This window comes from Capricornis sumatraensis, chromosome 4 (genome assembly GCF_032405125.1).
Source record: "Capricornis sumatraensis isolate serow.1 chromosome 4, serow.2, whole genome shotgun sequence".
Taxonomy (NCBI): Eukaryota; Metazoa; Chordata; class Mammalia; order Artiodactyla; family Bovidae; genus Capricornis; species Capricornis sumatraensis.
The window spans coordinates 29,452,092-29,473,790 of NC_091072.1; the positions used below are offsets into that span (position 1 = coordinate 29,452,092).

The 21,699-nt window shown below is 38.9% G+C and overlaps 1 protein-coding gene across 7 annotated transcripts in view; it reads left to right on the forward strand.

Moving 5' to 3' along the window:
- Positions 1-21,699, forward strand: part of SORBS2 (sorbin and SH3 domain containing 2) — a 212,567-nt gene that overhangs the window by 141,421 nt on the left and 49,447 nt on the right. For 2 of the 7 annotated variants that reach the window (XM_068970142.1, XM_068970138.1), the window contains 7 exons: positions 664-730; positions 1,635-1,679; positions 4,204-4,393; positions 6,524-6,638; positions 14,089-14,247; positions 17,019-17,075; positions 21,434-21,483. In XM_068970142.1, the coding sequence (XP_068826243.1) occupies positions 664-730; positions 1,635-1,679; positions 4,204-4,393; positions 6,524-6,638; positions 14,089-14,247; positions 17,019-17,075; positions 21,434-21,483 (683 nt within the window). Of the gene's footprint in view, positions 1-663; positions 731-1,634; positions 1,680-4,203; positions 4,394-6,523; positions 6,639-14,088; positions 14,248-14,936; positions 15,021-17,018; positions 17,076-21,433; positions 21,484-21,699 lie in introns of all 7 variants that reach the window. The other 5 variants (XM_068970139.1, XM_068970144.1, XM_068970137.1 and 2 more) reach the window with 4 other exon arrangements.

Here is a 21,699-nt window from a genome sequence, read left to right on the forward strand (position 1 = left end):
TGATGCCATCCAACCATCTCATCCTCTGTCATCCCCTTCTTCTCCTACACTCAATATTTCCCAGCATCAGGGTCTTTTCCAATGAGTCAGCTCTTTGCATCAGGTGGCCAAAGTATTGGAGTTTCAGCTTCAACATCAGTCCTTCCAATGAACACCCAGGACTGATCTCCTTTAGGATGGACTTGTTGGATCTCCCTGCAGTCCAAGGGACTCTCAAGAGTCTTCTCCAACACCACAGTTCAAAAGCATCAGTTCTTTCGCACTCAGCTTTCTTTATAGTCCAACTCTCATATCCATACATGACCACTGGAAAAACCATAGCCTTGACTAGATGGACCTTTGTTGGCAAAGTAATGTCTCTGGTTTTTAATATGCTGTCTAGTGATATCAGCTTATTGACCAGAGATGTATTAGTACATCTTTTGTTACCCAAACAGTATTGACCTGAGTGTTTCAATATTTACTTACATAACAAATCACCAGCCACAGGTGTTGATTTCTACAAAAATCCCGTGGTCAATAGTGTGATATTGTCATCATGAAATAATAAAGAGAAAATTGTATTACAGAACAGACTCTGCTATGAAAAAAGATAAAATATAGAAAGCAGAACAACGTCTATTTGTGACCAGTTTTGTAACTTTTGGACATTTTCTTTTACAGACAGTTGACAGACCGAAGGACTGGTACAAGACCATGTTTAAGCAAATCCACATGGTACACAAGCCGGGTATGTAGCTCTGTTTTCTGATCAGGTCCTTGTGGGTGGAAGAATAAGTACTCTTCTGTGCAGTTTTGTTTCACACAAAATGTCGAGACTCTAGCAAACTTCATGTCCCTCCCTTCTTTTCAACACTCCTCCTTACTCTTAGTATTAAATGTTAGTCACTCAGTCCTGTCTGATTCTTTGTGACCCCATTGACTGTAGCCTGCCGTGTTCCTCTGTCTATGGAATTCTCCAGGCAAGAATACTGGAGTGGCTTACCATCTCCTTCTCCAGAGGATCTTCCCGGCCCAGGGATCAAACACAGGGTCTCCTGCATTGCAAGCAGATTCCTTACCGTCTGAGCCGCCAGGGAAGCCCTTATTCTTAGATCACCCCTCAATTCCCAGACACCTGTGCTTCTTCTTCACCCCTGAGCTGCCAGAAAGCCTCTTAGAAGATGACCCTCGAGGAGTACCAGAGGCTCTGGCCTTATCCGTTCATTCTTCCCTGTTCACAGTATAAACAAGCCTGGCTATTGTCTGCTTAAACAGACTCAGGATTCCTCTGTCCACACAGATCCACCCCGTGTCAAGAGAGTGGGCCATAGCTGGGTCTCACCAAGCTGATAAGAGATCTTGAAAGCACTTACCAAAGGAAATTCACCATCCAGAACAGGTAGAAAGGGGGGAAAAGGACTGACGTCCGTATGCTGTGAAGTGGGCAGCAGAGCAAAGCTGTTACAGCCCAGAGAAGTCAGTTTGCAGAGGCCCAGCAAAACAAACCAAAATGTAATATTTGAAAATTTTTAAATGGTATTATGAACTAGGCAAACCATGTTAGCTTCCTAACAGATCTGTTGTTTCTGCCATCTTGATAGGATGTGGTGACCGCATCTGTATTACCATAATATTTATGTTTCATTTTCTAGATGATGACACAGACATGTATAATACTCCTTATACATATAATGCAGGTAGGCTGGTTTCCTTGCTTGCCATGAATACACTGTGCCTTGCCATGCGTGGAAGAACTTCCCACTTTTTTTTTAACCACTCTGAGTGCACGATTTCGGTTTCTACAATTGGGAAGATGCTTTTGTGTGTGTCTGTCTCTTTCTTTTCTCAGCATGTGTAACAAAAAAATGTGCATCGTTTCTCATGCAAATGAGAACTAATACTGTTTTATCTGCTTCACCCCCACTGTTAGTTTATTCTCGGCTTCAGGAATGTTTAACCAAAATATGAAGGACAGCAGGGAAGAACACACTGTAATGGGGGTACAAAGTAAGATAAAGGTCTCCTTTTATCAGTAAAGAATCATTAAAATTGCGTAAGATCTTTCGGATTACACTTCACAGTAAAACAAGTCAAGCAAAGTATTTTGTGACCCTGTCCATGCTTTTGCTCCAAATGCAACCATTCATAGAAAGCTTTTCAAAAATCCCAGTTTGCCAGACCACTCTTCTGACTCAGAGTTGCCAGTGGTCATGATGGAACGGCTTCAGCCCTGGGCGTTTCCACTAGTGTTTCTGTGAGCTGGTGTCTTGGGAATGGTTGCAGGCTAGAATGAGGGGCCCCTAAAAAGTGTTTCTGATTACAGCTGTCTTCTAAATATCACATCAGGGGATCCTGCACAGGGCCTCCGGTCACTTGCCAGTTCCGGGCTCAGGATTACAGCTCTGTGTCTGTATTCCCTTCTTAGAGCAGGCTTGGGGGCCTACGTCCCCTTTGGCAGCTGCGGCCTCCTGTCAGGGTCCCCTGGGTCAGCCTGGCCCCTGAACTAGATGAGGTTGCCCTCTCCGTGACACTTGAAGGCCAGCACTTTGGCCTTTTTAACTGTTGAGGATTTTGCTACTAGCGTCCAAGGACAAATAGAGGAAAAAAAAAAAAAAATACAAGCAGAACAAGCTCAACAAGCTTCAAGAATCTGGCTTTCAGCCCTCACTCCTCTCGATGATAGCAGGCGGCCACCTAAGAGTCCCTCAACTTTTATATTCTGGTCACAGGTCCTCCCAACTCCCCTCTTGGGTTTAGCCTGTTAAAATGCAAAACGCAATTGAGAAATTTCAAAGATCTTATTGACTTTATATGACAATTCATGAATCAGGTGGCATTCAATCCAGCAGACAGAAAGGACCTCCTAGGAGCTGAACTCAAGGAAAGAATTTAAATAGGCAGAGGGAAGCGGGAACAAGGAAGTCATACCACGGAGAAAAGCCAGCACGTTGCCTCAAGGTCACTCTCCTTGAGGGGAGGGTAGAGGTCTGTCAGGCAGAGTGTTTAACTCATACTGACCAGGCAGTTTCTGATGGACTGGTTTAAGATTCTGTTTCTGGGAGAGTCAAAACTGTGACTAAGTTTAAGTCTCGGTTTCATGACGTGGGGCTTAGCATGAGTGACTCCATTTTGGGTCTGTTGTTTTGTTCTTAAAAAGCATTACAGTTGAAGTCTAACTGTGGAACTGAGGCAAAACAAAGTGTAGAGACTGTATCTTATTTGTCATAGCCAATTGTACATGGGCTTCCAAGAGAAGGAGAGGAGTGAAATTAGTAATAGCTCAAAAGACTGAGGTGGCAGGAAATTCAGAATTTTTATAATTATTGTTCATACTGAGGTTTATATCCATGCATAATTAACAAACTGAAGAGCAGTTACCTATCAACTCACAGAGCCCTTTAGAGAGCTTTACCATTTAATCAGCAGACAAAGCAACTCTAATCAGTCTCTTCCCCATTTACTAACCTTGCATGGTGCTGTTCTATGCATTGCACTTTGAGCCTCTTTTTTTCCTCTGCTGTCTCCACAACCTCTTCCCCTACCTGCCCAAATGATCCTTCAGGGCTCACACTCGTGCCCTCGGTTTTTTATATCTTCTCCAACCTATCAACCATCTTCTAAAATCTTACTTGCCAATATAAATTTCTGCATGTGGCCTTTATCATATGTTACCAATTATTTTCAATCATAATTCTAATCATGTCTCTTTTCCAGAGATGTCCTATGAGCTTATTGAGGGTTTAAGTTTCCTTATGCCTTGCACAGCATGTAGATAACTTGCTCAATATTTTATATGATTATAATTAACATGTCAATTACTATATACAAATCAAAGCTTCTAAAGTAACAGAAGATAATTGGAAACATGTTACTAGTTTACATTATCCAGGAGCAAATTTGCTAAGTATCTGTAAGTCTGTTTCTAGTACCAGTCTGAATTATTACTAATTCCATAATAATTGATGAAGATTCACTGTAACCAATGCTTGTGCCTACAGTACATTAATGAATTAACAATGATTAACAACATTAATCAATCAAGAGCATATCATTCAATGCATGCATTATGAATATGTTTACCGACTATAATCTTGGTAAAATCATGGGATATTTTGTAAATAAGTAAAAGGATTTTTATTTATTACAAATAGTGTAATGCACTTTAAAAACGTTACTTGTCTCTGTTCTTTTTTTGTTCTGCTGTGCTGTGCTTCCTGACAGGCCTATACAACTCGCCCTACAGTACTCAGTCACATCCTGCTGCCAAGACCCAGACCTACAGACCGCTCTCCAAGAGCCACTCCGACAACGGCACCAATGCGTTTAAGGATGCTTCGTCCCCCGTCCCTCCCCCGCCTGTTCCTCCTCCGGTTCCACCATTTCGAGCAAGAGATCGGTCTTCAACAGAAAAGTAAGGCTTTCCCCCTCAAAGTGACCAACAGTAAGTTTAGGATAAAACTAATTCCACACGGCATTCAGCAGAAGAATCGGTGCTTACCTTACGAGATAGTTTGTGCATAACCTTATATGTATCATCTTATCAGCCATGCTGACCTCCTCTATCAAGAGTGCAGTAAACACTTTCATACTCTTGCCTCATAATACCCTAGTCACCTTAGTCAGACTTGAAGTAACTGAGCGCCATCTCCACTCTTTGATCAATAAATGCATATGACAAACAGAAATAATGGACACCCACTCCCTTTGGCATAGCAGGTCAGAGACTATGCAGTTAAATTTCAGGTTCCTCAGATTCAAACTGTTAGGACTATTAATGATTTAAAAATTCCCCTCCGATATCCAAAAGTACAGAAAAGGTTATTCATAGGTAAGGCATTAGTTAACAGGTGTCCACCTATGACTCATTTCACACACTAATTTTAATTTCCCCATTGAAATACATTTATAGAAACTATTCAAACAAAAATAAAAAATTTATAAACATACTTTTATTGTGCCATTTTTATTAGGATGATGACTAATAGCCCTACTTATAGGTAACCTTCATTGAGACCTCCCTACGAACACTCATCTAAGTACTTTTCCTGTATAATATCACTTAATTCTGAACACAACCCAATGAGACATGCTCTATTTTAAAGCTATTTTAGAGAGGAAAAAAACTGTAGTTTCAAAAACCAAAGTAAGTTGCTCAACTCATGCAGCTAGTATGTCCAAGCCAGACTCACACTTGTCTCTGACTAAAGCCACAGCTCATTCCATACTAGCAATAATAAATAAAAATGTAAGGATTATTTAGTATTAATATGGTTATTAAGCATCCATCTATCTGACCCATCCCAGAAATTATATTCAACACCCTACTGTACCATGAAGAGTAATTGACGATCAGATAGGTTATAAGACAGCACAAAGACAAGACATACATTATATGTGAAGAGATTCTATTTTAATGCCATATCTTCATGATTATTATATGTTTACAGGTATGATATCTTAAATTTGAGAAATAATAGTCTAGACACAAAACAGTATCTCTGCCATAAAGAACCAAGATTAACTCAGACTTAAATGTATTATTTGTCCTATATGTCTAGTAAAAATTAATCTTTCCTTAAGAAACATGATAATCCCTTAACATTTTCTAGAATGCTTTCTTCTCTGCCGAATAGTGCTCATCAATTTACTAGAAAGCCAGGACCTGCTTTCCCCTAGCTCTCCTGTCTTGTAGAATATGAGTGTCTCCAACCTCTCAGTCAGAATTTCATCCTGTTCGATAGACAAGAACTGCCCCCATCTATAGGCAGAAAATTCTTCTTCCTCAAAAGTGATCTCCCAAAGGAAGCCTTTTTCAGACTCAGCTACCTAGAAGAGTTTTACTTTTGAAGTCCCCCTTTGACTGCCTCTTGAAGGATGTTAGTTAAGGAAAAAGAGCTGACTCCAAGGTCTCCTATGCACAGAATAGATGCCAGGCTCTGGTTTCTCAAGGGTAAAACCATGGAGGGGCTAGCCTGTCACACAACTTGCTCCTATGGACAGCAACCCAAGTAAAACTTTTGCACATTTTGCAGACAAACTGCGATGCCATTTGCAAGATAAACAAGATCAAACATGACGTGTACATTACTCCCTGTCACTTCAGATCAAGGACGCCAGGTCACAGAGTGATGGGATAAACTCACAGGACTTAATGGCGGGTAGCCACCACTTACTCTAAACACAAACATACACAGCTGCCATTTGTGACTCCAGGGTTCACTAGCACATCACTGACTGCATATTTATTGCACAGACCCCTCTTGTGACTTACTGAACCAGCAGGAGGCACATCCTTGTATGAAAAAAACAGGGAACATACAGCATGAAAACAAAGAAATGGCTTTCTTTAAATCATTTATGTAAAACAGAACATAAATGTGCCTTTTTTTTTTCCAGGGTAACATTTTATCCTGAGACACTTTTAAACAGTCTATATCGGAATTAACTTTAAAAACAGACATTGTTTTCAAAACAGTGGTTTTATACAATGGCTTTAAGCACAGAGAATGATTTTAATATGTAACTTGTTGTTGATTTCTAGGCATGACTGGGATCCTCCAGACAGAAAAGTAGACACAAGGAAATTTCGTTCTGAGCCGAGGAGTATTTTTGAATATGAACCTGGGAAGTCCTCCATTCTGCAGCATGAGAGACCAGTAAGCGCTTGTCATTAAACAGAATGCCAGTTCTCTAGGCTTCATGGGTTCCCAAATAAACCTGAACTTCATATTGTTTAGCAATTTTTATCACCAAGGTAATTTATTTAGTTGGCATTATTTAAAAAATCTTGTTTGTTGTACATTATGACTTGTGCATCTTATCTTAGAATCAAAGATGCACTCTCTAATATACTGTCCCTACCCACCAAATATAGGACTCATTGGCATGGAACTATAACTATGCCTAATCATGATCCTGAATTTAATGTTTTTTTTAAAGTAAAAGAACACTCAAATGCTGCACTAAACTGCCCATCTACATTGCCAGTAAGAACAATCATTCTTGGACCTCTCTGATACAAAGCGATCAGGCAGTTCCATCCCTTCATTTCCATTATTGGTTTCTTAGTATTTCTTTGACTTCAAGGGAAATTTTCCAAATGCCCTTTTTTTATAAAAGTTGTTTTAATTGATTCTTATTAAATCTCTCTCAGGTTACCAAGCCTCAAGTCTCCTGACTGATTGTCAATCTAATGGATCAAGATTATATTTAACTTTGCAGCATTTTTTCCAATTATATGTTTTAATAATCTGCAAAGGAAAAGATCTATAAAGTTGAAAATAACCGCATGTCTCCTCAAAGTGCAGTTTAACAAACAGGCTCTTCCTTGGCCCTCTTAATTCCCCTAATCCTCCTTTCTGAGTCCTCTGCTTTCTCTCCTAGACCAATGCCTTCAGGATCTCTTTGAAATTCTGAAATTCCTCTGCGTCATTTCTATCAAAACCTGCTTCTAGAGAAACAATTGTGCGGTTTACTCTTGTCCTTGTCTTGAAAGAATGTTAGGTGTCAGTGAACAGGAAATAGAGTTTTCTTTGTTAGTGTCTTTAAGAGTACCCAGGAAGCCACATCAATTTATATAAGGTCAGCCCTGAAATTTGATTAGAAACTGTTGCGCACCACACCCAATATGAGTGTCCTTGATTTAGTTTTCAAACCCTGTATTTATGGTTATGTTCTTGAGAAACATGTTCCAAAACTTTATAATCACATAATTCATACAGGATATTTTTCTAAACCTTCTTTGCCTTTCTTCAAATTAACTTGTATCTTTTAGAGTAACATGACTTTACCAGAAAAACTGAAAGAAAAAAAAAAAATGAACACCACTGAATTGCAGGTTTCACTGCAAACATATAACTCATTCACTAAGTTTTAATATCATTTAATATCATGATCTTTGAAATTTTTAGGATGAGAACCGTGAATTCACCATTGCATAAAATGGAAAAGATCAAAATCATCATTCAGTATGAGTCTCAGAGTTAAATGTAGTTACCAAAACATTAATGATCATTCTAACAATGTCTGAGACCCTTAGGATGATGGGGGTTGTTACTGTCCTGGAATGCTGTTGCAGCTTTGGTGTCAGGAAACAGGACTGATTTTGGAAGCTGTCCATCAGGATATTTCTAGTATTTACTCATGCAACAAAATTTATGGAGCACAACCTATGTGCCAGACATTAGATTAGGTGCAGGGGACATGGCAAGGAGCAAGACATAGTCTTTACCTCAAGGAACCTGTAGTCTTTCGTTTAACCAATATGCAGAGTAGACCCACATTTGTAAGAAGCAGCATCTCCAGTGAGGTTAAAACGGAGACACGCAGAATGAACTTGCCCTCCTCAAGAGCTTATTCACAGGCCCTGTCATTGTGAATGAAATGTCCACTTTAGTCATGTCTTTGGGTTAATGCCTTGAAGACTCGAAGTTTAAAAACAGCAACGACAAAAGCAATAGCAATAGTTGTAGCTCCTTATTGAGCACTTACTTAAGATGTCAGGCCTTGTAATCCATGCCTCATTACCATATAATGATCCCAACAATTCCATGAAGTAAATGTATGGAATTCCCATTTTACAGATAGAGAGACTGAACACTTGTTAAGCAACCTTGCCCAGCTTCCCATGGCTGGTTAGCACTGCACCTGGGAGCTGAGCCCAGGCAGATTCATACCTGGTGCATTTCATCACCTGCACAATGCTAAACTGCAAACACATTTAGCTAGTAGTCATTATCACCTTAATTAGATGATTTTTTAATTATTTTATAGTATAAGTTAATTTGTTCATTTATAATAGTGTACTGGATTTATTTGACCAGCAACCTGGGCCCTGAGTATTATAGTTAAGACACAAAACCAATATACCCAGTATACTGAACTAGTTCTAAAAGGAATGGAAAGATCTAGAGGGCAGGTGTGGTTGAAGATTCAGATATCGATAGCTCTCTGCTGCCACAGGAAAAGGGCAGTGAAAGAAACCTAGAAACTTGGAAAAAAGTGAGAATGGCTATCTCATGAAGAAACAGAAAGAACCAAAATGTTTATGCCTCCTAAACAATTTTGCTGAGGGCCAGCCTTATGCAAGATGATCTCAGCCAGTCATCTGTATCATCTTGGCCAGGCTTTTTATTATAGGGCTCAGCTGGTCTAGGATCTTCTTCTTTTCATCAACCCTGAATCCATTCCAATTGCCTCTCTAAACCAGAAAAAAAAAAGGGCGGTGGTGGTGCCACAGGGCATGGTTGCAGAGACTGGCTATGTCTTGATATTTTGATAGAGTTTACATAAGATTTGATGTCTTAGACAGAAGAGATAGAGGATAGGGAGCAGGTTTGCTAAATAAGAGGGATGGGACAGCAAATGAACAGCACTCTCATGTCTTTACTCCAAGACAGTTTGTGAGCATTCCTTTGCTCTTTTCATCTTTAATTTCTGTAAAGTATACACCACAGCTAGCGTACTCTCTGCTTCTCTTTTGAATTCCGAGATGATGCCATCATCTGCCCAGTCTTCCCAAGTTGTCATCTTGGATTCCCCTCTCCCCAACCATCTCAAAGTCCTGCCTCGTGGGAGAAGGGCCACTGCCCTACTCTGTCCATCTGGCCCACCACTGTCCACACCTGGATTAGAATGTCAGCCACTAACTCATTTCCCTAATTCTCCAATCTCGTCTCCACACCATAGCTACGACAACCTTAGAAAGCCTCCTGCTCAAAACTTTCTCCTGGCTCTCAAGGGTCCTTAGAGCAAAACCAAGTTCCTTAACATAATACACAAAAAGCCTCGTGGTCTGGCCCCACTGACCACTGCAGCCCTGAGTATCTCCCTGCCCTTCCTGTCTCACCACATTACAGCTCTACAGAGCTCTGCATGCCCTCCTCCCTGAACCTCTGTCCAGCTGTCCCTCGGCCAGGAATGCTCTCTCCACCACCTCTTTCCTCCCATGGAAAGTCCCATATCTCCTGCTCAGCCTGGCTCACTTCCCCCAGGGCACCACCCTATCTTCTAGACAACAGATGCCTGCTTCCCCTGCTGTGAGAAGCCCCCCTAAAGCACACTGCACTGCCCCTTACCACCCTGAATTGTTAATGGCCTGCTGACTTGTCTATGTCCCTCATTAGACTTTAAGCTCCTTGAAGGCATAGACCATATCTGGTGCACCAGCTGAATCCCTAGCACCTAGAGCAATGCCTGGCACAGGGTAGGTGCTCAGTGAACACACACTGAATTAATAATAAGAGAATGGGGATAGGTTTTCCCCTTGGAGTAAGTTGTCAAGTTGGTGGGATGGAATCCTTGTTATGTTGCTTATCTGTGAAGTCTGTATGTTTCTAGGGATGAAAGGCACCCCCGGTCTCCCATCAAAGCACACACAAGGGTTCCCACACACTGCTGTTAGTAACTGTGGTTCCCTGATTCCCTGGCACATGAAGTGGAGAGAGGAGACAGTGCTATCTGAACAGAAGTCCTCCCCAAGACCCTGGCCAAAGGGATCCTCCTCTTCCTTAGAAATCTTCCTTATAATGTACATTCATATTCTTTAACAGGAAAGTAAAAATGAATACAGTTTTTTGGAAGTGCCTGCATACTCTTTGACTATAAATTCAGGAATGATGATTAAATGGCCCTAATGTTTGATCTAGAAAAGTACTCTGCAATCACCAGGAATTTATCTTAAACTGACTTGAACCACAATTTATTCCACAAGACAATCATATAAACTCTCTCCTGGGATTATATTGATAAAAATTCTACATCCTCTCTGGCTTGGATATATTTACAGGTGAACCACGTTAAATTCAATTAAGCTCTGGTTTAGAACACCTTTATGCTTGAAAATAGAAAATAACGTGGAGATGTAATCTTTCTCTATGATAACTAAACCCACACATCATAAAAGTGAGCAAACAACCACTGAAAATACAGTGCAGAGTTGAAATGCAACTTAAATCCTCAGTGAAGTTAAACTTCTTCAGCAGTGAAGATTGTCACTAGAAGCTTAAGCTATAAAAACTGAGAGTTTCATCTGTTGGTTTAAACCATAAAAAATTGTCCTAACAATTGTAGAGCATTTACTGTGGAATCTCAGTAAATATAAAACATAGTTGCCAACATCCTTAAAGCTTAAAAATCTAATGACCATATGACAGTGGCAATTTCTTTTTGTGCAGAACTGCAAATAGAAACCCCATGCCTGCAATAATATTGAGAACAGGAGAATTTTTATAATCTGAAAAGCAACTCAATTCATTTCAACAGTAGAAAACAAACCTTGAAAAATAGGTTACCTTTAAGAATCGTATGTGATTCATAGTTTTCGGTTTTCTCACACACCTTCCTCTCGCGCTGATGACCCAGCGTTCACTGTGAGCACAGGTGTGCCGAGTTTTTCAAAATGAGAGGAGACCCAAGGAGGGTAGAAAGAGGTGCAGCAGAACCGCTGGTCTTTTGTTGTCTTTTTTGAGCATGGTTGTGCCTCCTAAATGTTTCCTTTGTGTTGTTAACCTTTGTGTTGAACAATTGAAAACACTTGAGTCGCTCATGGAAAGCGTTGTTTTGTGAGATCATGAGTATGTCTGTCTCTCTGTGGGCTGACCATCCGAATGTGTATCACTGACTTCCATGAGGCCCCTGTGTACCTTAGGGTGACTCTAGGTTGCTACATAACACATTTAATTGTTGCCTGACTAAAGGGATTCAAAAGGTTAACCGCAGCAAAGAGAAAATTCCAGTTCTGCCACTTAGCATTTCTTTACCAGGCAGGCTCTGCTCAAGCCTGTGCCTTTCATTATGCCCCAAAGTTATGGATAACTGCTAATGATCATTGTTGTGGGCTGGGGGGGTTGGATGGGGGGAGGGGTTCTCTTCTAATTGAAACAGTAAATTGAAGTTTTATTCTACAAAATTATAAGTCATGGGAAGTTGCCGCTCTAAGGTGGGATGCGGGATGGTAGACAATATTCTCCCTTTTCCCTAGTCTATCAGTGAAATAGATTTCTATAAATCAGAACTTAGTATATTTGTTTGCTGTATATATACACTTTTAAGGTGAAAACAGAGTGAAGTTGTAACCACTGGAAAATATACTTATTTGTTTGGTAAATTTGCTGCCCTCTACTGTTCAAAACGTTTTTAAAACAAATGTTTTCTCTTAAGAGAAGTTTCTGTCTCCCCTTAACAAAAATAAAGTATCGTACATGAAAACAGAGATTATAAAATCAAGAATTAGCAATATTATTAAAGGTGTAGCATGAGAAACAGTGAGATTTGAAAAAGTTAAAGATTATTCTCCTCTGGAACCAGTACTGGGCCTCTTACACACAGAACAAAATTGCTGGAAAATTCTAATATCATTTACCCTAAAAATCAGCTCCAGCCAAACTATTCCACAAAAAGCCTACATGCTGCAGCTATAATCTAAATGATAATTGGAGAAAAATAATATTTTAGTACAATCAAAATCTCAATGACTACTTTTGCACTATCAACACAGAAATAAATTGAAACAAGTTTTTAATTAAGGAAATGGTAAATTAGTTACCAGAATATTTTCTATCCATTTCATTACTTCTGAAATGTAAACCAAACATAATGCTTACTAAATGGAGAATACATCTCAAGATTTCTGCAGCATTTTTCGTAGTAATCATACAATGTTTTCCATAATGTTATAATAGTCAAGGATAATAATATTTGAAAAGAAAGAAGTCTCAGCACTGTTTGTCCAGGCACAAGCTTTGTGACACCGCCATCACTAGTATCACAGTCTGTTTTGACTCACTCAGCACCCCATCGTAAATGTGTTACAAGGTTACTATATGGGCTTTATCACTTTGTTCACCACAATATATCGGGTATTGTAGGCCATTTCAGCCTTCTGTTATGATGTCTCAGACTTTTTCTATCACTGCCTGTAACTACTATCACAATCTCAGAAAATACTGAAATAAAAAGCACATCTGTTAAAAGACTTTGGATATAATTGATTATTAAATACAGACCGTGTGTTATTAACAAAACTATTGGGAATGCAACAGGCCAACAAAACACTTGGACAAGCTAGGGTCAAACAATGGCTTCTGTTCGAATATGGCGTACCTCAGAGGTTGTTAGAGCGTTTCTTCTGGAGCTGACATTTAGTTACTCAGTGCAAGTCCTTGAGAGCTTTAGGGATTGGAAGAGAATATAAGGACCCACTTTGAGGCCGTGAGCACATCACAGACCTCTTGGACTATGTCCTCTCCTGGACCAGGTGAATGGCTTTTAGAAAACAGGAGCTTTTTTTTCCCCCCTGACTTAAAATACTACCGTCCAGCTGCTCCACATTTAATTAATGTCATGTAATGGAGCAGGGAATGCCAGCCCACTCCAGCGCTGTTGCCTGGAAAATCCCACAGACAGAGGATTCTGGCCGATTATGGTTCATGGTGTCACAAAAGAGCCGGACACAACTTAGCAACTAAACAGTGAATTCTCAAAAAAGTTATAACCCATACGTAGTACTCTAAGCATCCCTTTTGAATGTAAAATCAGTAGCCTGAATCAGTCTGGTCAGGCATGTATTATTTAAAAGCATTAAGGATATTGCTGGGTAAAGTCAATGCTCTTTTTTTTCCTATTATCAAAACAATTGTATATATTTTCTCAACCTGCTAATATTAACAGTCCTAGGTTTTGTACCTTAAATATGACATTCAGAAACCACTGGAGAGGTGAAAGTCAATTATAAAAATTTTTTTTTAGTTTTTCTCTAGAATGTTAACCAGGGTTGGATTTTCTCTCTTCCCCAGCCCTTGGCTAACCATATGAAAAACCCCTCCCCACCCACATCCATGCCTCTAGCTCAAGGTGGACAGGTAGGTGGTACTTGGGGTATCATAAAATGAGACCTTTCTTCGCTTTGTGAAGGCTCTTCACACTGTTTTCAGTGTTCGGATCAGTCCTAAATTATCTGGGGGCTCCTGGGGCAATGTACTTTCCTGGACCGTTTTCTTCTGCCTGACTTAAGGTAGGGCACAACGCACTGCTAGCTGGTGTCCTGTTGGCTCCCCCAAGAACCTCTATCTAATGAATCAGTTTGTCCTTCACCCCTTTTTCTTGCAGCCCCCTCTCCCAACCACTCCGACACCTGTTCCAAGGGACCCTGGCCGGAAGCCTATTTCTATGTCACCCTGCGGAGAAGTAACTGGTAGCCCCTCCCCTCCGCCCAGGACCAGTCTCCCCGCACCAAGCCCGTGCGCCCCGGCTCTCTCCCCGATCCGGGTGAGCTCCTTCCTACTTTAACCCACGCCGTCAGGAAGTTCAGGTGTAGCCCTTGTTCCCCAGAAGCTGAGAAGATAATCAGAGGCTGGCTACGCACCGTCACCCCCCTCCTTGCTGCCCTTTTCTCTCTCACCGAGACTTCCGGGTTCCTCTTGTCCAGGGACCCGCTAACAGTCTCCCAGCACTGCTCACTCCTCCCCCGACCTTGTATCTCTTCCACGTCCCCCCCTTCCTCCCCGAGGCTCTCCAAGTGCCTGCACCCGAGTCAACTGTGAGCGGAAGGCAGGCTCACTCACTGGGACCCCTGAGGGCAGGGCGACGCAGGCACTCGCCCAGAAGAGCTACCTGGGGAGGGAGTTGAGCCTGTTTTAATACCTTGCTGGGCTATATCAGTGCTCAACCTCACTGTCACAGAGAGTCTGTCATAGTTTATGCATCCAGCTAAGGAGGAAACCAGAAATGATGGCAGAGAAAACAACTAGGGCCTAAGTGACGCCCTCGAAGCTAAGCCTTCATATCCTAATGTGACTCATTTTACTTTACCACCTCTGTTCTCTCTGGCTGAGATCTGTTGGATGAAAGTTGATGCATGTTTGTGTGCGAACGTGTGTGTTTTTCATGCCTCACAGCGTTGCCCTCACTTAGCTCAGTGTGACTTTTCCTTCCCTTTTCCTTCACATCTGCTCCAGACTGATCGCATAAATCCAGATGACATAGATTTAGAAAATGAGCCCTGGTATAAATTCTTTTCAGAACTGGAGTTTGGACGCCCGGTAAGTGAGGCTAGACTGTTAATATAAAACAATTAGGAGAATGTTGTTTGATTTTTAAAACATAATCGTTATCAGAAGAGATAGGTGTCATTTAGAGAATAAGAGCTGAATTCTATAGACACCAAAAACCACTGAAAAAAGTATATTCTATATACACAAATTTGGTACAGCTTAGCTCACACTCACTTCTCTACCAAATGGTTAAATTAAACATGTTCAGACACTGCCTATATAGTTCTTTTTTCCCCCACCAAATCATACATTAGGATTACTTTATATCTAATTGCAAATTCAAAATGTTGAACCAGTATCTGTCTTCCCATAGACAGACAATTCTTGATAGAAGATTTGTATTTGTTTACAGTCCATTTAGGTCTAATTCAATCAGAAGAGTACCCTGTGAAATTTACGATAATAAAAATTACTGTGATGATAGCTCCTGTTTGGTTTGGAATCACCAAGCACCTGCAGAGGGCCTGTTCTGTGTGATCTCAGAGAGACCTCACAGCATCCCTCCTGTAAGAAAAAGCCAGAGGACAGAGGGGTTAATTAATTTGCCCAAGATAGCAACTGGCAGAGTCAGAAGTTAATCCCAGACCTATCAAAAAACAAACAAAAAACAAACATCCTGGGAAAGCCCTACTATAATATACTGCTAGAATATCACCACCATAAAATGTCTCATTTGCTCTTTGTGCTTTTAGGCATGAAAAGAAAGGGAAAAACAAGGAAACCCTGTGGACCTTGATTTCCCCTCCTGCTACTGAAAATCACAACATCTCTGGTCCCCAAAACCCCACCAATAAGAATTGCTTAGTCTGTTTGGGATAATGAGTTGACCCAAGCTTCAAATAACAATTTCCTCTATCAACTAAAATTTTATTGGGGAAGTGCAGATGCCAACAGCAGTGCATTTGATGTCTGTCAATGTCACAGTTTTTATACTTTCATTGGTGTTTCTGAATTTTAAATGCCTGAAGAACATACTGAATGCACTGCACAGAAGTTTTAGTAAATCTTTCTTTTATCATATCATGTACTGATTTATACACTCATATACTGACCATGTATTATATACTAGGTGGTTATAGTGGTTAGTCCCTTTCATCCATTAAAATGCAAAGGAGACTTGATTAGATTCATTATATCTTATTGAACTGGATCAAAAGTGACTGTAAATGAATATAAACCAACTAATTTTTTAGAATTTCTATAAGTAATAGGAAGAATATTTTCCCTAATTTGTATCCAAGTATTCACATACATCGGGCTTCCCAGGTGGCTCAGTGGTAAAAGAATCCGCCTGCCAATGTAGGAGACCTGGGTTCGATCCCTGAGTTGGGAAGATCCCCTGGAGAAGGAAATGGTGACCCACTCCAGTATTCTTGCCTGGGAAATTCCATGGACAGAGGAACCTGGCGGGCTACAGTCCCTGGGATCACAAAAGATTAGGACACAGCATAGGGACTAAAACAGCAACAATTCACATAAATGCATTTTACTTTAGAGAAAAAAATGTCCCAGCTTTAAATGTGGTGTTGTTACTGTTGATTAGACAGTTCACAGGGGCTAGAACCAATTTCTGTTCTGAGCCTAAATTATCACCATTTTTCTAACATCATTTTCAGCTACACATGGAAACTCACCAGCATGCTATCCACCTGCTCCTTCGGTGTTTCTTTAATGTACCTTGCATTCCTCCGCGGCTAGAGACTAGGAGTGCTGATTTTGATTTGCTGAAATGAGTTTATACTAATCCAATCACCAGTGATTTTGCCCAGTGCTTGGAAATAGTTACGAGCATTGCACTCCTCCTCCCGGGCTACCGCGCCCCCGCCTCGCCGTTTTGCTCCATTCACGTCGCTCTTTTGTGTGTATCTGATGCTGTCGGTCGGTCTCTAACTGTTGTCACCTTTCCCACATGGTCATTCCTTGCTGCCATTGGTTCTCCTCCATTCCATCTCTGCACTTCTGCTTATGTGGTGCATCTCCACCCAGCCTCCCAAAAAGGCTCTGGACTATGTTCAAGATCACTCTCCTGGTGTTTCCAATGAGGTAAAAAACAAATTACTTTCTTTTTCAGATTTCTTTCTTGGGAGCTGTTACTGTGATTCTGAACATCCATGTTTTACGAGTCACTGAAGTATCTATAACCTGTTTTTTAAAATCTGTCTTTGTACCATTGTGTTGTATCCAGTATCATCACTGCTTGGACATTAATTACATCACAGTTGTTGGCTCTTAGGTGAACAGTCATGCCAATCATTACTTTCAGGTGAACTATTCAATGCATCCTGGTATCTGAGTGTGATAATCAAAAAGCATTATTGCTTATATCTGATTATACTGAATAAAATACTGCTGGAAATCTCCTCAGAGCCATTTTATCATCATGCTTGGAGGTACAGAATGACAGTTTGGATTCTTAGATGATCAGATTTTTTTTTTTTTTTTTTTGGCCATACCATGTGGCACAAGGAAATTCCCTAATCAGGGATCAAAATCACATCCCTTATGGTGTAAACATGTAATCTTAACCACTGGACCACTGGGGAAGTCCCATAATCAGATTTTTTTATGTCTCATATATTCCTAAAATTTATTTCAATTCTTTCTTTTTCACAGATACAATTTCTAGATTTTAACATCAGATAAAATCAAGAATAGGACTGACAAATAACTGGCACACATATTACAACTTCCTAGGCAAACATTACTATGCCCTTGGCAAACATTACGGATCCTTCTCAATGCCGTGATCCAGGCAGCCACTATAATAGAGTAGATTATCACTGGCACATGAGATGAAATGTATTTTCCATCTCTATATATGATGTTCATGACAATCTGATACATAAAACATATTATGCCTGGCAATGTAAAGTATTATTTGAATTAGTCAAAAAGAACCTAAGAAATTATACAGAGCCAAAAGCTTTTTCTCTGCAAAGAAGAATGAAATTATTTTGGAAAGCAGATTTAGGACCATTAATAGACATAAGCAAAAGTGATGGTTGTTTAAACATTAGCTAATAAGAAACAAAAAACCCCCCATGGGAATTCACAGATGCAGCTAGGATGAGAGCAAAGTGAATAAACTGGCTTTTGCAGTAGTTTTTACATAGCAGTTTCTCTGTGATCCTAAAGAAATGAAAAAAGCAATAAATATTTTCATCAAAAAAGTCTTAATTCAGTTAAATATATTCAACTAGAAAATAAAGCTAGTAGGACACCTATGCTGCGGGATATACTACTGATACACGAAGGTGATAACTGGAATTCCAGGCACAGCTGCAGGAGAAAATACCCAACTAGCTAGAGCAATCTGCAATTCCAAATGACTTTCCCTGAGGTATGCATCAGAGTGTATGTTAAAAGTGTATAAATATTTATATATTAAATAAAAAGTAATATAGAGTCTGAAGAAAGAGTATCATTTCAACATAGGAGCAGTCAAACGATTTACTTCAGAATTCGATAAGGTCACGTATTTCTCTTAGATATCCTGGCCAAATATTTCCAGGATATTATTAAGACAGTTCATTGAGAACTGACATGGAATTCAGAGATCACCATGTCTAACCCACACATTTTTCAGTCAAGAAAGGTAGAGTCCAACTATTTTAAGAAATACATCCAAAACCAGATGATAATATATGGCAAATTAAAGATAAAAAACATCTCCTAAACTTCCTTTATACCATACTTCTTAGCACTTCCAAGAGATGTACTAAGAACTAAAACCTTTTAGATACAAATTATTTGTTTTATTTGTTTATACTATTATACAAGTTATACTATTCTAATAATAGATTTTTATAAAATACATTTCTGTAATTAATATTACATAATAATACTTGGTGTAAAAATAGTAGAAAATTAATTCTATGCATTCTGTAATGTTAACAATAGTGATGAAAATATCACATATAGATGCACTTGGATATTTAAACTGATTTTCATCTTCTCTTTGGGACTGAGAAGAGGGTGTTATTTGTTCTGATAGCATATTAACTATATTATTAATTTCACATCATAGTTTTTCAGTGTTAAAAAATAGTCTGATAAGGTACTGAATTCTGTCTCTAATAACCTCATGTAAAACATTTCTGGTCAAATTTGTAATTGATTGGACATCAACCTAGCTACCATTTTTTATTCAGTGCCTATTATATGCCATGAATAACACATTTTTAATTCATAAGTGAGAAACTGACATTAATAAGGAACAAGTAAGGGTTTTTAAGCAATGTTTAACTGCATGATTACTTAGACTCAATGTCTGTACTTTATTAAATGCCCTTCATTTGGGTGTATTAAAATAATGGTAACATGTAAATACTCAGTACATTATAATAGGTAAAACAGGTACCTCCTCTCTGAAGACAATTTCCATTTCAGAATGAGTACCAATCATATACAAAGTTTTCTCTTAGTCATCTATCTAAACTTCTTATTGATTCCTTATAATTTAATACTGAACCATTTCCTTTCAGCATACATCACAATACTGGTTTCAATTTATTTTACCTTGTGGAAACCAGCACATGGAGGAATAATTTTAGCTTCTTAGCGTAAGTCTAAAACACAGTTTAACAGTATGGAGTCTTCACTTCTTACACTATGTTTTATTTCATATTACAATAGTGTTTATGCTCATCTCAAGCTAGTGATTCAAAATTTCTGATCACTTTAAGCGTATTCTAAGAGTGTCTACAAATGGACACTTTTTTGGCCAACTGGGCACTGTGGTTGGGTGTCCCATGAAAGCTGTGAACCACACAGATGTTCTGAGGCTCTTTGGTGCTGCTCTTCTGCAAACATGAAGAACTAATATTTATAAATCAGAATATAATTATCTGGTTTTATTTATTTACTTGTTTTCAATCCTTCTTATTTGTGTTTATCTTTCCACCCTTCCAGTGTCCAATTTAGAGTAGCAAGTTAAAACAGTCATTAAACTTACCCAATTAGCAGACCAATTTTTTTCTATCTTTTTATTTGTTGAGAACCTCAGAATCTAAATATTTTATAAGAACTAAAAGTATGCTTTTTCTCTGTCTAAAAAGAGGGAGTAGTATTCTCTTGCATAGGCATGCTTTGTTTGTTTTGGGGCAATTCCATTCTCATTCAGTAAGAGAGAATTAAATGAAAATAATAGTTAATAGAAGATATTTTAGAGTTGTGTGTAATGGGGCTTGTCAGTATATATCTACACATACTTGGTAGGCATTTTCCTATACATCCTACACACATCATACATCATACCACAACTACTTGCCTCTCAAATCCATGTCTAACAAAAATATTAATATCTATTTCATTGTATTGTTCAGAATAAAGGAGTATGAAAATGGTGTGTACAAGAAGCATTTGGAATTATTTACCAAATTTATAGTATCTATTTTTCTTTGTTCCTATGTCCATGGACAACTGAAAGCTGATTTTCTGACTAAAAGATTAAAAGTCCACTTTTAAAGAAAAGTTGATACTTTGATTCATTAAATCTTCTATTTTAACCTAACCCTGAATGTAAATAATTTCAAAGATACAAATCTGTACCTGATTCAAGGACCAGGTAGTTTAATTTCAAACCAAATTCTGTGGTTTTTTTATTTAAAAAGTCATGTTTATGTTGACAGATGAAAGAAGTTCTGCTTAAATTTTATGTCTACATAAAAATTACACATGGCAATATGACAAAAATTTATAAAGGTTTATGCTTTATAAGGATTGAATGATGGCTACAAATACTTCTTTAAACATCAACCATTTCTTTATGTGAGAAGTTTCTATTTATAGGCTGTTTATACATGAAGGGGTAATTTTTCTTTTTCTCACCCTAGGCAGCGTTTATGAATATTTTTAGTTACACAGAGAAAAGTAGTGTTGTACACTTGGCCCTCCATATCTGCAGGTTCCACATTCATGGATTCAACCAACTTAGGGACAAAAATATTTCCCACACACACACACAAATTCCAGAAAGTTCCAAAAAGCAAAACTTGAATTTGTCATGCTAGCAGCTATTTCTATAGCATTTACATTGCATTAGGTATTATAAGTAATCTAGAGATGATTTAAAGTATACAAAATATGTGGGTAAGTTATATGCAAATAGTACACCATTGTACATAAGGGACTTGAGATCTTCAGATTTTTGGTATCCCTGGGGAGCTCCTGGAACCAACTCCCCTCAAATTATATATTAGATGAAAAAGTAGATAAGAGGAAAGTAGAAATTAGGCTGCATGACTTCTTTTTGGGAAAACATTTTTATGCCCAAAATAAATGGTATTTTTAATGTCAATTTTGACAATATTCTTTTTAGGATACCTAATTTAATGTCCAGGGACAAATAGAATTTTGCCAAGGTAAAAATTTTCATGTTAACTATCCTTCTGTCTTAACAGGCCTCATTGTATCAATCCTCTATAGACAGAAGCCTGGAAAGACCCACTAGGTAAGAATCTCTTTACAGGTGGTGAGGGGGGTGGGAGGGAGGCTCAAAAGGGAGGACATATGTGTATACTTGAAGCTGATTCACATTGTTGTACAGCGGAAACCAACATAACATTGTACAGCAATTATTTTCCAAATGAAAAATTTTTTAAATCTTCTTACATTATGCAACCAGAATATTTTATGCCAGTGGTTTCTTTTTCAGTGAAATAGTAAT